Genomic DNA, 16981 nt, shown 5'->3' with positions numbered 1-16981 from the left:
AATCAACTCTATATAAAGGACCCAAGGACATTCATCAAGGTCGACCCCATTTGCCTCAAAACAACACATGCGGTAGTCTCAAATGCTAGTAACTTGATATGTTGATCTAATATATCTCTTATACTCTTGTAACGTTCTATCGGTGAAGATGATGGGGACACACTCCATTTTAAAAGAAGAAATGATAATACCAATATAAGAACTAAGTAGGGATAGTAAGCATTCGAGGGCATGAACCTAGGTAAAACCTCAATGCTTTGCTGTCTCCAACACGATCCGTCGGGCAATGACTCCCCTTTCTACTGCATGTATGACCCCACCGTAGATCCTAAGTTGGCGGCTCATTAGTTGATAGGTTAGGGGATTGGGAAATAGGAGGACCATAGTGGCATGAGGGTCATGTGATGTGGCGCACCAGCGGATTGTGTGAACAAGGGGCAGCTACAACGAATAGAGTGTGAATGTGCACTTGTGGTGGTCTCGACTCTCGACCCAAGATGCATGCAAGAAGAAAATGACAAGTGAGTTTTGTGGGAGACTCTAGACTACGTGTCTGATTGTCTGCAATACTCGTTATGCATATGATTCACAGAAGTGAACCGATGTCCAAGTTATATCACCAATTACAACATACTGAATTAAAAGTCTCACGAGGATGCCACATGATCGAATCTTACATAAATGCCTCAGATTTTCATAGGGAAAAAAGTCTATACGCAGCCGTATGTTAGGAATGGGCTTTTAGTGTAGCTTGCCAAACTGCCCTGAAAGCAAAACAACAATCACACGATTCCCCAAAAATTTCCCACTAGAGAATACCGGCATATTTAGAATTTTACATGTATGTAGGCGGAACCATGAATCTAGTAGCTCCATGTTCTGAAAGCAAGCAATGAAGTCGCCATGCTTCGTTTCAAAAAAAAGAAGTCATCATGCAGAAAAAAGGACCAGACAAGCTGCATCTTATGTGAATGAAAGAAACCTAACTGCACTTTCATATGGTCTCTCGGATCTCAAATTTAGACAGAGAGCAGTGTCGTACGTAGATGCAATTAAAGGTGGAAACAGATGCATCGATCGTATTCGTATAGATAGGCCGCTATGCTACCCGGCCGGTACATACGTACGTTTACACATTGAGCTTTACGTTTACACATTGAGCTTGTCGGTCTTGCTATCACCCGATTGAACGCACACGACACGCGCGCGCCGCGTTACTGCCCCGAGCCACACACATGGCCGGTCCGTCCATCGGCGCCGCGCGGGCGGTCGCCGTCGCGGCCGTCGGGTTGCGCGCGTCGCCGATGGCGATCCCACCCACGGCCGGTGACAGGCAGCCAGCCGCGCGCCGGCACGGGCGCGTCGTCGGATAATTCGCGGGATATGCCATGGTGCTCGGCGGACGCTTCTTGCCGACACTTTCCTTTTCGACGCCCACGCTCGTCCCGCGGCAGCTCGCGGCCGACACTGCTGGGCGCTGAGCCAACCAACTCGAGATCGACACATTGGCCCTTCTGCCCGGCACGTCCACTCGAGGTCTTGCTATCACCCGATTGAAATGCCTGATGTTTTGTTTGGGTGAAACATTTCGACAATGCAAGATTTACATCATTTTTCTTTTCTACTCCGAACTTCAGATACACCGTGACAAGATAATGTCTGAACAAATTTCTCCTTAGTCATCACACTAAGACTTTATTCTTCAGGATTTGTTTGGAATTTTCCAAGATTTTGAACTTTAGGTGGCATTTTGATAAAAAGAAAACTCTTCTTATGTTCATAACACTATTTGGATACTCAGAGTAAGCTCATTTTTCTTCCGATGTAATATTATGGTTCAAGTCTCTAAGTGTTTCGATTTTTTTCAAATACTTTGATCTTTTTGACATTTTGACCTCCAAAAATGATCACATATGGGCCCCACATTTCACAGATGACATCAATGATCGAGCTTCCGTGTAGATTGGGGTTTGTTTACAACTAATCTCAATAGTTGGTTGTTCTTGTTGCAAAGCCTCAATGGTTTAGTTTTTATTTTACTCCGACCGATATGTGTATTTGTGCATTTTACACTTTTAAGAAATCAAATTTGGTTTAGGGTCAAACAGTTTTAGGTGTGCTGCGGAAATTACCATAGTTTTGATTATGGTTTTAAATTCCACTTTGACTATAATTTAAACTCAAAATGAAAAATATCTGGAATTATTTTGAAATTGTATCTTTTAATTTTCACCAAATTTGAACAATATAGTGTGAAAATTTGATAAAATTATATTCAATTCACTCTCTGATTTGAAATACCTTTTTACCAATACCAATACTAAACCAAGATTCGAGCACCTCAGGGAATAAACCCCCATCCCATCACTAAATGTGGCCCCATAATAATGCAGACGTGCAATGCCAATAATGCCCTTTTTATCCACGAGAGGTTTGAAGGAATTATTAGTACTCCCTCCAGTATTAAATACTTGTCACAGGTTTGATAAATTTAGACACATTTTAGCCTACATTTTATATAATTCTACCACAAGTAATGTTTAATGTAGGAGGGAGTACCGTGAGTTGTTTAATTTTAGCAATAGGCTTGCTCCGGTACAACCTTGCCCCCCCTAAAACTTAAACTCATAAAGGTTGAGATCCTTCCGAACCACTTCATAAGTTTAATTATTGAGAGATACGAAACAATCACGGTCTTTAATGTGTTTGAGTTTAGGAAAGGGGTTGTAACAGAGCAAACCCCTTTTAGCAATACGTAGGCAGCAAATTAACTCTGATCTGCCTGCCTAACTGCATCGCCCTCTTGCCGGTGTCCTCGCTACCCTCCTCCGAGAGTCCGAGCTATAAATACTCCACGTTGCTATGTTCTTAGTACAAACCAGTGAGCCTTACACTTGTAAGCTGTGAGCCAGTTGTGACAAGTTTCTTTTGTCTCTCCCCTAGCTCCGAACTCGATCGAGATGGCTGACGAATATGGCCGCAGTGGCTACGGCGCCAGGTCCAGCGACGACTACGACAACAAGAACAGCAACGAGGACTACGGCCGCCGCGAAGGTGGTGGGTACAACAAGCCCGGCACCGACGACTACGAGACTGGGTACAACAAGTCCGGCACCGACGACTACGACACCGGGTACAAGAAGTCCGGCACCGATGACTACGACCGCAGCGAGGGCCGCGGCGGCTACAACAAGTCTACCGGCGACGACGAGTACAGCGGCGGCGCCGGGTACCAGAAGTCCGGCGGCGACGACTACAACAAGTCCAGCAACGAGGACTACGGCCGCAACAAATCCGGAACCGACGACTACGACCGCAGCAGCGGCGGGTACAAGAAGTCCGGCGACGACGAGTACAAGAAGTCCGGTGGTGACGACGAGTACAGCGGCGGTGGGTACAAAAAGTCCGGTGGCGACGACGAGTACGGCAGCGGCGGGTACAAGAAGTCTGGAGCCGACGACGAGGAGTACGGTGCGTCCCGGGACGAGTCTGGGGATTACAGGAAGGAGGAGAAGGAGCACAAGCACAAGGAACACCTCGGCGAAATCGGCAGCCTCGCCTCCGGCGCCTTCGCGCTGGTACGTTCATACATACCCGGAACGATATTATCTCATCGCATGAAAAATTACTAGTACGTCGGATCGCACGTTTCTGTCGATGATCCTCATGGTGCGAACTGCCATCTCTGTTTGCATGTGTAGTACGAGAAGCACCAGGTGAAGAAGGACCCGGAGAACGCGCACCGGCACAAGATCGAGGAGGAGGTCGCCGCGGTGGCGGCGGTGGGCAGCGGCGGCTACGCGTTCCACGAGCACCACGAGAAGAAGGAGTACAAGGAGTCGGCGGAGGACGCCGAGGAGGAGGAGTCTGGCCGCGGCGAGGGGAAGAAGAAGCACCACTTCTTCGGCTAGCTCATCTTGGTGCTGATTTCATTCGGCGGTTCAGCAAACTTCATATGCGCCAGCTTAATTGTGTCGAATAAGAAGAGCCGGGGTTTGTGTGTATGGCTCGGTATATATGTGTGTGTGAAAATGTACGTTCGGACGTTCGGTATTTGTGCATGTACGTGTCGCTAGCTACTGCGTGCATCTTGTGTTGACCTGTGTGTGGTATTTGATTTGCTGATGCTGTATATCAGTATATTTATCTGTCGTACATGTATTAATTGTATGTACGCATGCTGTTTTCTCCTAGTCCTACGTACATATTAGGTGTATATTTTTGCATATTTGGGCTATATATGCTGGACCATCCCCGATTTTTAGTGGATTTTTCATAGATATAAAAAATAGGGTTATTTTGTGAAGGTAAGAATAGAAGGTTTTTCTTGAAATAGAAAAGGTGATTAATTTTGGAGTTTTTTATTTTTTGGAAAGTTTAGAATGGATAATCTCATAACAAGATACAATAAGCGAAAGAGATCAAATAATAAGGTTTTTAAGGTTGGCCATGCTTTGAGAGTTTAAAAGGGGAGGCAAAGAAGTAAATGGAAAATTTTAAATGGCCAAACAATTTGGGTAAGAAAATCAGAAAAAATCGTAAGGACCAACATTTGGGGTGTTAAAAACATATTTATTAAGAAAAATCCTTCAAAGATAACCGGTCGTGAGGAAAATATTGGCATGAGCATTCGAGACTGCATGGCAAAGTAACAAATCTAAATCGAAATCGCCATCTAACAAGAAATTGCATAAGCGGTCTAAGTTGGTCAAATCCCCTATTTTTTCCCAATAAATGGCATGTTTGCAAATAGGCAGAGGTCTTAGTGAATTGACATGTTTGCAAAAAAGAGCCCGAAGGAGATTCAAATGATATATCTCCACCTTAGCGTATATTTTATTGGCGCCAGGGCAGGCGGGACGCCCTTTATACACCGATAATGCCATATAGATATGTATTCCATATACCACTTTGACAATGACTATATATGAGGTCCTAAATTGAAAAAATAAAGTATAACTACATTATTATTGTGACATTTTCACATGGGTACTATATATGCTTATACAATATTCCCAATCATATTTTCTCAAGAAGAATTCTGTAGAATTGGAGAAGAGATAAATTAAACATCAAAGCATAGGAAAATTACAATTAAATGTTACTTAAACAAATATCAGTGAACAGTGGCTATGGATGCTCATTTTCTATACTATACTACATCCATCCCAAAACTTAAGGTTTTTTTTAAAAGTCAAACCAAGTAAATTTTTACCAAACTTTTAAAACAATATATGAACAAATATAATTGTAATATCCCAGGATTGGGGGTTACAAAATAGAGGAACACAGATGTGTGCATTGCATTCATACATAGAAAATCCGGGGAATTTTCGCGTTTTTGTTTAAAACCATCAAAGTGATTGAGGTTTCTTACATCGATGGAATTAAGTTAGTCATCGATGTGGGCATGACAAATTTCGACATGACCTGTGTGAATTCATGTGTTTTCGGGAGAACAAATTTGAATTCAAATTAAATATGGATACTATGAATTCAAATAAGAATTTGAATTCTAAACAATTATATAACATACAAAGTAACAACAAATATAAATAAGAATCAAACATTACTAATAAGAATTCACATAAGTATTATTACAACACTTATTGAAATATTACAAGTTACATAAGAAATGTGAGATTACAAAATGGAACTAAAAGAAATTCTAAATCTAATCTAAATCTTCTCAACATTTCTTATTCTTCTTTTCCTGCAATAAGAGAAACAAAACAAAGAAAAAAGGAAAATATTGGGTTATGGTTATAATGGTTGCCATCATATGAAATGAGGCATTTTAATATTGGAACTTAATTAATGGAAATTAGGAACCAGTCCTAATCCCCAAAAGTGACTAGAGGGAATTATTCATCTTCGGCAACATTTGTGATTTAGGAACTACTAGATAGTACCATTGGAGGCAGCAATGATAAATTAGGCATCAAATAGGCAACCAGGGATATTGTGCAACAAGTTATGATCAATTGGAATGGCAACAGAAGGCAACATTTTTACTTTCCCTCTAATCTAATCAAGTTCCTATTTAGAAGCCACAAATTCATTTAAATGGATCATTATTGACATAGAAAAGTCAATATGACCCTAATCAAATATAAATAAGCCACTGATAATTAAGCAAAGCTTAATCAATCTTGAATCACATTTGATCTGTTTAGTACAGGCACGCATAATTATGCCACTTGAGTTATTCCAGCCACTAATGTAATTAAGAAGCATCCATACAATATAGTCAAGTAATAGTAGCAGCCCAGCTTAAGTAATTTCCACTTGGCAGTACCCAAAAGTAAAGCCAAATTGTGAGATAAGATCACTCAGACGTTGCTAGTGCTAGGAGGAGAAGAAAGGGAAGTTGTTCTCTAGCACCAGATAAAGGGCCACACAACAGCAGCACAGTCACCACACGCAGCCATGTGCTGTCAAACCCACAGGTACTGCTCAGCAGTACATAAACAGCACCACACCGTACCAAAAGCTTCCCTAGGACAACTACACACCCGCTGCACCAACAGTTCATTCAGTAGTCAATCTATCCATCAGATATCAGCAAGAACACACCATCATCCACTAGAACAATCCACCAGATCAACCACTGGAATCAGCAGCTGTAACTAGGAAGAAGAAGAAGCAGGGAGTGGAGAAGGCAGGCCAGAAGGGGAGGTTCGTTTCAACATCAAGAAGATCAAGCTGCCAAGTACAGCAGGTAGCAACTCATAGGCTAGATCTTGCAGCATCTGTTCTTAACTTCTGCATAGTTTCAACAAGGGAAATAAAGGGTAAAGTACAAATTTAATAACTCCAATCACCCTGCAACTAGATCTGGTCTAGGAGGATTGGGAGGAGTCATTTCTCTCAGGACTGCATAGAAATGCTATGCATGTTCATCACAGAGATTGGAGAGGCAACAAATAGTATATGTCTTAAAAAGTGGAGCCTCAGCCTTTGCATCATTGGCAAGACCACAAGATCAAGCAAGCATCTGTTCTTATCGATAATAGCTCACAGAAAATTGGTAGGAGGGATGATTCTCATATTAGCATAGAAGTGCTATGCTAGTTCATCATAGAATTAAACAAACCACAAGAAGTAGTATCTGTTCATATCTAAAAATCTAGCCTCAGTCTTTGCATCACAGGCAGGGCCACATAATCAAGCACAATATCTGTTCTTATCAGTTTCGAATAGAGAGAGAAAAAGAGAGGTGACAGCCGAGAGGGGAGCTAGACCACCCAGCTCGAGCTAGTGATCCCTGGTAGAACCAGGAGCTTATAGCCTAACCACATACAGAGAGGATAGCAAGGTCCCTGTGAGTAAGCCAACAACTAAATCATGTCCAGGAATAATCAAGTATCTACTTTGCTTAGCACATAAAAGTATCTGTTACATAACACATGGTAATAATCAGTGGATCAATGAAGCATCTTGATCCAATAGCCAAGCCATTTTGAATCAGCATACTAGCCACAAGCATACATCAAGTAAATTATTCGGCAACACATAAATTAGATGAACATTTAACAAGCTTCAGAGATTTGCTTGGGGTCCAGGAAATGCTCCGAGGCCAACCAAGTAATCTCCAAGAAGAGCCATAATCAAACCAATCATTCATTTGCCACCCAGCCAACCAGCATCATATTATTGCCAAGCAACCCAAGTACTAACCATAACATGCTTTTATAGCATATTTGAGCTCAATAGGGATTTAACAACAGTAGAACTGAACTTCTTCAGTTAACAATACAGTAAACATGCAGTAGATAAGAGCTATTTTATCATCACAAAAAGCCAAACTATCTCTGGATGATTAGATCATCCAAAGTGAGATACCATCACTAGCAACAGTATTTGTATCTTAATATCTACATTGAAACAAAGCACCCCTTTATCATCATAAGATCTCAAGATGAGGCTTGTGCACAGATAAATAGAGTATAACTGAAATAGTTGGGTAAAGAGTAGTGCATATTCATTTTTCATCAACAGTACGATAACTGAAACCATATGTGAGCTTGGATGATTAAATCATCCCATATGAGATACAACAGTCAGCAGCAGATTCCTCGCAGCACCGCAAATTAGCACCAAGGCACACACAAGCACAGGATTTCCAGTTCATAGCCATAGAGCAAGAGAGAAAGAGAGGTTGAGCTCACAGTGCCGTACAGGAGGTAGCGAGGTAGGCGACGCCGGGGTTGCGTCTGCGGCACCGTCCGGCCGGCGTCGAGGTCGAAGCGTGGTTGCGGAAGCGATGGCAACATCTCCACCCGAGTAACGCCATCGCAGCAACCAGCACACACAACATTCCCCACCAGTACACCACCGCATCACCGAGAAGAGCCCCGGCTATGATCTCATGTGGCCGCACGCGCAGGAGGGTGCGAGCCTCGTAGCGGCGGGCAATCGAGGGAGAAATTCATGGCGGAGCCTTTCTGGCCGACGGCGGTGACGGAGGTGACAAGCAACGCCGTGCGGCGGCGCGGTCGTCAGTGACGCGCAGGTACGCGGGCGTGCGCGCTTGAGTGCGGGAGGCACAGCAGAGGATGGGTCCGGCAGAGGAGGCTCGGGGATCCTCGCCGAACAGCGGCGGCGCGGAATCGGCCGGCGACAGTCGGAACCACGAACGGCGGCTAGGGTTTTCGAGTTGGGGGCGGAGGATCGAATCCAGTAGGCATGTGGTAGATCAGGAGGAGGCGGAGCATCGCCGATAATGGACGGCGCTGGAGGTGGCCGGAGCCGGCGAGAGTGAGAGAGGGCGACGACGAGGCAGAAGCCTGGGGGCTCGCTAGGCGTGCGTGCGGGGGAGAAAGTGAGGAACGAGAGAGAGGGAGAGAGGGGGTCGTTGACCCCAAACCAGTTTGGGCTAGTTTTGTCCAGGCCTAGCTGGGCCAGCCTATGGGCCATATCCAGTTGGGCTAGTTCAGGTTGGACAAGTTGAACTCTAGTCATTTGGCCATTTTTTTTAGAACAATTCTTTGAATAAAGAAAGTGATACAAAAAGCCAAATCAAAATAACTTATGAACAAGAGGAAAACTATAAGCGAAACAAAAACAGCAACAAATACTTTAAAATAAAAAATACAATAATATGAATTTCCCTCTAAATTTTATAAATAAACTTATAATCTCATAACTTTATGTGGAATCCTAAAACCCTAATGCCATTAAGAATCCTAGCTCCACTATATCGGGGGAACTCTAATTTGTTTCCAAACTTAAACCCTAGGTTATAACATGTAATCATATTACTTTATTTTCAATCATAGAACCATAGTAGCTACTAAATGCTTACCATAACCACATAAAATGTAGTAACCATCATTACTAAATTAGTATTCCATGTGTTCATCTTCATCAGACCTAAATAATCAAGTAGGGTCAACTAGGTGTAAAACCTAGATCCTATTACCCAAAACCATCATTCCTATTCATTCATATTTAGCATCACATCAATGTGATGAACCTCAGGAGCAACTATGCCAAATCTTGAACATTACATAAACTTGTTACACTAAACCCTACTAGTATTAGATAATTATGAATCATCCTATTTAGGAACCAACCATTCCTTACTTAGTGATACGTCTCCGACGTATCGATAATTTCTTATGTTCCATGCCATATTATTGATGATACCTACATGTTTTATGCACACTTTATGTCATATTCGTGCATTTTCTGGAACTAACCTATTAACAAGATGCCGAAGTGCCAGTTCCTGTTTTACTGCTGTTTTTGGTTTCAGAAATCCTAGTAACGAAATATTCTCGGAATCGGACGAAATCAAGACCCAGGTTCCTATTTTTCCCGGAAGCATCCAGAACACCCGAGAGTCGCCAGAGTGGACCCACAGGGGGCCCAGATGATAGGGTGGCGCGGCCTGGGCCCTGGCCACGCCAGCCTATGGTGTGGCCACCCCTTCGACCCTCCTGCGCCGCCTCTTCGCCTATATAAAGCCTCCGTCGAGAAAACCCTGATGCGAAGAACCACGATACGGAAAACCTTCCAGAGCCGCCGCCATCGCGAAGCCAAGATCTGGGGGACAGGAGTCTCTGTTCCGGCACCCTGCCGGAGCAGGAAAGTGCCCCCGGAAGGCTTCTCCATTGACACCGCTGCCATCTCCACCGCCATCTTCATCACCGCTGCTGCTCCCATGAGGAGGGAGTAGTTCTCCATCGAGGCTCGGGGCTGTACCGGTAGCTATGTGGTTCATCTCTCTCCTATGTGCTTCAATACAATAATCTCATGAGCTGCCTTACATGATTGAGATTCATATGATGATGCTTGTAATCTAGATGTCATTATGCTAGTCAAGTGAGTTTTACTTATGTGATCTCCGGAGACTCCTTGTCCCACGTGTGTAAAGGTGACGAGTGTGTGCACCGTGTGGGTCTCTTAGGCTATATTTCACAGAATACTTATTCACCGTTGAATGGCATAGTGAGGTGCTTATTTATATCTCTTTATGATTGCAATGTGTTTGTATCACAATTTATCTATGTGCTACTCTAGCAATGTTATTAAAGTAGTTTTACTCCTCCTGCACGTGTGCAAAGGTGACAGTGTGTGCACCGTGTTAGTACTTGGTTTATGCTATGATCATGATCTCTTGTAGATTGCGAAGTTAACTATTGCTATGATAATATTGATGTGATCTATTCCTCCTACATATGCATGAAGGTGACGAGTGTGCATGCTATGCTAGTACTTGGTTTAGTCTTTTGATCTATCTTACACTAAAGGTTACTAAAATATGAGCATTATTGTGGAGCTTGTTAACTCCGGCATTGAGGGTTCGTGTAATCCTACGCAATGTGTTCATCATCCAACAAAAGAGTGTAGAGTATGCATTTATCTATTCTGTTATGTGATCAATGTTGAGAGTGTCCACTAGTGAAAGTCTAATCCCTAGGCCTTGTTCCTAAATATCGCTATCGCTGCTTGTTTACTCGTTTTTCTTGCGTTACTACTCGCTGCGTTACTACTTGCTGCGTTCATCGTCCCGAGCAAAGCACTTTTCGGTGCCGTTGCTACTACTTATTCATACCACCCGTATTTCACTATCTCTTCGCCGAACTAGTGCACCTATTAGGTGTGTTGGGGACACAAGAGACTTCTTGCTTTGTGGTTGCGGGGTTGCATGAGAGGGATATCTTTGACCTCTTCCTCCCCGAGATCGATAAACCTTGGGTGATCCACTTAAGGGAAACTTGCTGCTGTTCTACAAACCTCTCGCTCTTGGAGGCCCAACACTGTCTACAAGAATAGAAGCTCCCGTAGACATCAAGCACTTTTCACGGCGCCGTTGTCGGGGAGGAAAGGTAAAAGGCACTCATACTCCGGTCCCGGGTAAAGTACTTTTTCATTGCCGTCGTGTGTGTGCTCGAAGCTATTTCCTTTAGATCCTGCAATTGCATCTTTTTGTTTCTTGTTTACACTAGTTTGGCATAATGTACAAGAGTGAGCTTCTTATTCTATTTCCTGATTTAAAACATGGATTGTTTGATGCGAAAATTAAAAAACCTATGGAATCTTATTTGCAGTCTGGTAGTAATATTAGTATGAACGCTTTGAACACCATTGTTGATAATGATATAGAAAGTTCTAAGCTTGGGGAAGCTGGTTTTCATGATCTTTTTAGTCCCCCAAGCATTGAGGAGAAAATTTTCTTTGATGATACTTTGCCTCCTATTTATGATGATTATGATGATAGTGGTCTTTTGGTGCCACCTACTATGGAGAGTAAATTTTGTTGTGATTATACTATGCCTCCTACACTTGATGAGAATAATAATGATAGCTACTTTGTTGAATTTGCTCCCACTACAACTAATAAAATTGATTATGCCTATGTGGAGAGTAATAATTTTATGCATGAGACTCATGATAAGAATGCTTTATGTGATAGTTATATTGTTGAGTTTGCTCATGTTGCTACTGAAAGTTATTATGAGAGAGGAAAATATGGTTGTAGAAAGTTTCATGTTACTAAAACACCTCTCTATGTGCTGAAATTTTTGAAGCTACACTTGTTTTATCTTCCTATGCTTGTCACTTTGCTCTTCATGAACTTGTTTATTTACAAGATTCCTATGCATAGGAAGCATGTTAGACTTAAATGTGTTTTGAATTTGCCTCTTGATGCTCTCTTTTGCTTCAAATACTATTTCTTGCAAGTGCATCATTAAAGCTGCCGAGCCCATCTTAACGGCTATAAAGAAAGAACTTCTTGGGAGATAACCCATGTGATATTTTGCTACAGTACTTTGTTTTATATTTGTGTCTTGGAAGTTGTTTACTACTGTAGCAACCTCTCCTTATCTTAGTTTTGAGTTTTGTTGTGCCAAGTAAAGTCTTTGATAGAAAAATAAGTACTAGATTTGGATTACTGCGCAGTTCCAGATTTCTTTGCTGTCACGAATCTGGGTCTACCTCCCTGTAGGAAGCTCAGAAATTTAAGCCAATTTACATGCATGATCCTCAGATATGTACGCAACTTTCATTCAATTTGGGCATTTTCATTTGAGCAAATCTGGTGGCCTAATAAAATCCATCTTTACGGACTGTTCTGTTTTGACAGATTCTGCCTTTTATTTCGCATTGCCTCTTTTGCTATGTTGGATGAATTTCTTTGATCCATTAATGTCCAGTAGCTTTATGCAATGTCCAGAAGTGTTAAGAATGATTGTGTCACCTCTGAACATGTTAATTTTTATTGTCCACTAACCCTCTAATGAGTTGTTTCGAGTTTGGTGTGGAGGAAGTTTTCAAGGGTCAAGAGAGGAGGATGATATACTATGATCAAGAGGAGTGAAAGCTCTAAGCTTGGGGATGCCCGGTGGTTCACCCCTGCATATTTCAAGAAGACTCAAGCGTCTAAGCTTGGGGATGCCCAAGGCATCCCCTTCTTCATCAACAAATTATCAGGTTCCTTCTCTTGAAACTATATTTTTATTCGGCCACATCTTATGTACTTTACTTGGAGCGTCTGTGTGCTTTTGTTTTTGTTTATGTTTGAATAAGTTCATCATGCTTGTGTGGGAGAGAGACACGCTCCGCTGGTTCGTATGAACACATGTGTTCTTAGCTCATAGTATTCATGGCGAAGTTTCTTCTTCGTTAATTTGTTATATGGTTGGAATTGGAAAATGATACATGTAGTAAATTGCTATAATGTCTTTGATAATGTGATACTTGGCAATTGTTGTGCTCATGTTTAAGCTCTTGCATCATATGCTTTGCACCTATTAATGAAGAAATACATAGAGCTTGCTAAAATTTGGTTTGCATAATTGGTCTCTCTAAAGTCTAGATAATTTCTAGTATTGAGTTTTGAACAACAAGGAAGACGGTGTAGAGTCTTATAATGTTTACAATATGTCTTTTATGTGAGTTTTGCTGCACCGGTTCATCCTTGTGTTTGTTTCAAATAACCTTGCTAGCCTAAACCTTGTATCGAGAGGGATTACTTCTCATGCATCCAAATCCTTGAGCCAAAAACTATGCCATTTGTGTCCACCATACCTACCTACTACATGGTATTTCTCCGCCATTCCAAAGTAAATTGCTTGAGTGCTACCTTTATATAATTCAAAATTTATCACCTCTTATTTGTGTCAATGTTTTATAGCTCATGAGGAAGTATGTGGTGTTTTATCTTTCGATCTTGTCATTTACTTGACAGACTTTCACAATGGACTAGTGGCACATCCGCTTATCCAATAATTTTGCAAAAAGAGTCGGCAATGGGGTTCCCGGCCCGGTTAATTAACTTGCATTAATAATTCTCTTCACATGTTTTGCTCTAATTCATCGAGTAAGCAACTTAATTTTGCAAATAGACACTCCTTCATGGTATGTGATTGTTGGAAGGCACCCGAGGATTCGGTTAGCCATGGCTTGTGTAAGCAAAAGGTTGGGAGGAGTGTCATCCATAAATAAAGAAAAACTAAACTAAAGTACATGTGTAAACAAAAGAGAAGAGGGATGATCTACCTTGCTTTGGTAGAGATAACATCCTTCATGGGAGCCGCTCTTGAAAGTCTGGTTGATGAGGTAGTTAGAGTGCCCACTACCATTCGTTGACAACAACAAACACCTCTCAAAATTTTACTTTTATGCTCTCTTTATGTTTTCAAAACCAAAGCTCTAGCACAAATATAGCAATCGATGCTTTCCTCTGCGAAGGACCATTCTTTTACCTTTTATGTTGAGTCAGTTCACCTATCTCTCTCCACCTCAAGAAGCAAACACTTGTGTGAACTGTGCATTGATTCCTACATACTTGCATATTGCACTTGTTATATTACTCTATGTTGACAAACTATCATTGAGATATACATGTTACAAGTTGAAAGCAATTGCTGAAACTTTATCTTCCATTGTGTTGCTTCAATATCTTTACTATAAATTATTGCTTTATGAGTTAACTCTTATGCAAGACTTATTGATGCCTGTCTTGAAAGTGCTATTCATGAAAAGTCATTGCTTTATGATTCGAGTTGTTTACTCATGTCATTACCATTGTTTTGATCGCTGCATTCATTACATATGTTTACAATATGATCAAGTTTATGATGGCATGTCACTTCGAAATTATCTTTGTTATCGTTTTACCTGCTCGGGACGAGCGAGAACTAAGCTTGGGGATGCTTGATACGTCTCCGACGTATCGACAATTTCTTATGTTCCATGCCATATTATTGATGATACCTACATGTTTTATGCACACTTTATGTCATATTCGTGCATTTTACGGAACTAACCTATTAACAAGATGCCGAAGTGCCGGTTCTGTTTTCTGCTGTTTTTGGTTTCGAAATCCTAGTAACGAAATATTCTCGGAATCGGACGAAATCAAGACCCGGGTTCCTATTTTTCCCGGAAGCATCCGAACACCCGAGAGTCGCCGAGTGGACCCACGGGGCCCGGATGATAGGGTGGCGCGGCTCGGGCCCCGGCCGCGCCAGCCTATGGTGTGGCCACCCCTTCGACCCTCTCGCGCCGCCTCTTCGCCTATATAAAGCCTCCGTCGAGAAAACCACGATGCGAAGAACCACGATACGGAAAACCTTCCAGAGCCGCCGCCATCGCGAAGCCAAGATCCGGGGGACAGGAGTCTCTGTTCCGGCACCCTGCCGGAGCAGGGAAGTGCCCCCGGAAGGCTTCTCCATCGACACCGCTGCAATCTCCACCGCCATCTTCATCACCGCTGCTGCTCCCATGAGGAGGGAGTAGTTCTCCATCGAGGCTCGGGGCTGTACCGGTAGCTATGTGGTTCATCTCTCTCCTATGTGCTTCAATACAATAATCTCATGAGCTGCCTTACATGATTGAGATTCATATGATGATGCTTGTAATCTAGATGTCATTATGCTAGTCAAGTGAGTTTTACTTATGTGATCTCCAGGAGACTCCTTGTCCCACGTGTGTAAAGGTGACGAGTGTGTGCACCGTGTGGGTCTCTTAGGCTATATTTCACGAGAATACTTATTCACTGTTGAATGGCATAGTGAGGTGCTTATTTATATCTCTTTATGATTGCAATGTGTTTGTATCACAATTTATCTATGTGCTACTCTAGCAATGTTATTAATGTAGTTTTACTCCTCCTGCACGTGTGCAAAGGTGACGATGTGTGCACCGTGTTAGTACTTGGTTTATGCTATGATCATGATCTCTTGTAGATTGCGAAGTTAACTATTGCTATGATAATATTGATGTGATCTATTCCTCCTACATATGCATGAAGGTGACGGTGTGCATGCTATGCTAGTACTTGGTTTAGTCTTTTAATCTATCTTACACTAAAGGTTACTAAAATATGAGCATTATTGTGGAGCTTGTTAACTCCGGCATTGAGGGTTCGTGTAATCCTACGCAATGTGTTCATCATCCAACAAAAGAGTGTAGAGTATGCATTTATCTATTATGTTATGTGATCAATGTTGAGAGTGTCCACTAGTGAAAGTCTAATCCCTAGGCCTTGTTCCTAAATACTGCTATCGCTGCTTGTTTCTTGTTTTACTTGCGTTACTACTTGCTGCGTTACTTGTCACGAGCAAAGCACTTTTACGGTGCCGTTGCTACTACTTATTCATACCACCTGTATTTCACTATCTCTTCGCCGAACTAGTGCACCTATTAGGTGTGTTGGGGACACAAGAGACTTCTTGCTTTGTGGTTGCAGGGTTGCATGAGAGGGATATCTTTGACCTCTTCCTCCCTGAGATCGATAAACCTTGGGTGATCCACTTAAGGGAAACTTGCTGCTGTTCTACAAACCTCTGCTCTTGGAGGCCCAACACTGTCTACAAGAATAGAAGCTCCCGTAGACATCACTTAGTGAATTCAAATGTAAACCCTAGGCAACCTCAACCTTAATTGTAATACTTCTTATTACTTAAGAAGTATGTTCTTCAAAAGTTATTCTTTTGAAGAAAATAAGGAATCACCATCAATTCTGCCTAATAGGACCTATAGCCAATAACCAGCTATCACCAGCAAGGTATACCAACCTTGATAACAATTAATTATAATAAATTGCTCAAGATGCTTAGGCTCAAATCAAACCCACAAACTCTAGCCATTGATGAAACCAACATGGTTGGGATCCATCTAATATTTACCCCAGAAACTAGTTGCAACTATAACAAACTACAGTAAACCACAAACCCAATGGTCATACATGTTCTTTATTAAAGAACATGTTCTTCAAAAGTTATTCTTTTGAAGAATATAACAAGCAATCATTAACCATGCACTATAGGACTTAAAATTGACAACTGCTCTTTACTTATTATACAACTATTATCCCTTGGTGTGTATGATTGTTACTATGCATTTTACCACCTGCTTATGACTCTAAAACAAACAACCCTAAATAAGAACCTGGTTTGTGAATCACTCTAAAAGTGCAACACACCCTGAACCAATCATTATAACTCACTGATCCTAAATCATCGGG

At 42.0% G+C, this 16981-nt stretch overlaps 1 protein-coding gene across 1 annotated transcript; it reads left to right on the top strand.

Annotated features, from left to right (window-relative positions):
* Positions 1-2861: 2861 nt before the first annotated feature.
* On the top strand, positions 2862-4193 carry LOC124674494 (stress protein DDR48-like). Its single transcript, XM_047210538.1, has 2 exons — positions 2862-3578; positions 3702-4193. Exons 1-2 carry the CDS (start codon positions 2961-2963, stop codon positions 3909-3911), a joined length of 828 nt encoding a protein of 275 aa, XP_047066494.1. The 5' UTR covers positions 2862-2960; the 3' UTR covers positions 3912-4193.
* Positions 4194-16981: the final 12788 nt, after the last annotated feature.

The sequence above is a fragment of the Lolium rigidum genome, chromosome 7, assembly GCF_022539505.1.
Source record: "Lolium rigidum isolate FL_2022 chromosome 7, APGP_CSIRO_Lrig_0.1, whole genome shotgun sequence".
In the NCBI taxonomy this organism is placed as follows: Eukaryota; Viridiplantae; Streptophyta; class Magnoliopsida; order Poales; family Poaceae; genus Lolium; species Lolium rigidum.
This window is presented reverse-complemented; position numbering and strand designations above follow the sequence as displayed.

Bases quoted from the DNA above. Each gene is read 5' to 3' on its own strand.
- LOC124674494 (XM_047210538.1), top strand. From the start codon at position 2,961: ATGGCTGACGAATATGGCCGCAGTGGCTACGGCGCCAGGTCCAGCGAC. The intron at 3,579-3,701 runs GTACGTTCATAC...TTGCATGTGTAG, and splicing joins CCTCCGGCGCCTTCGCGCTG to TACGAGAAGCACCAGGTGAA.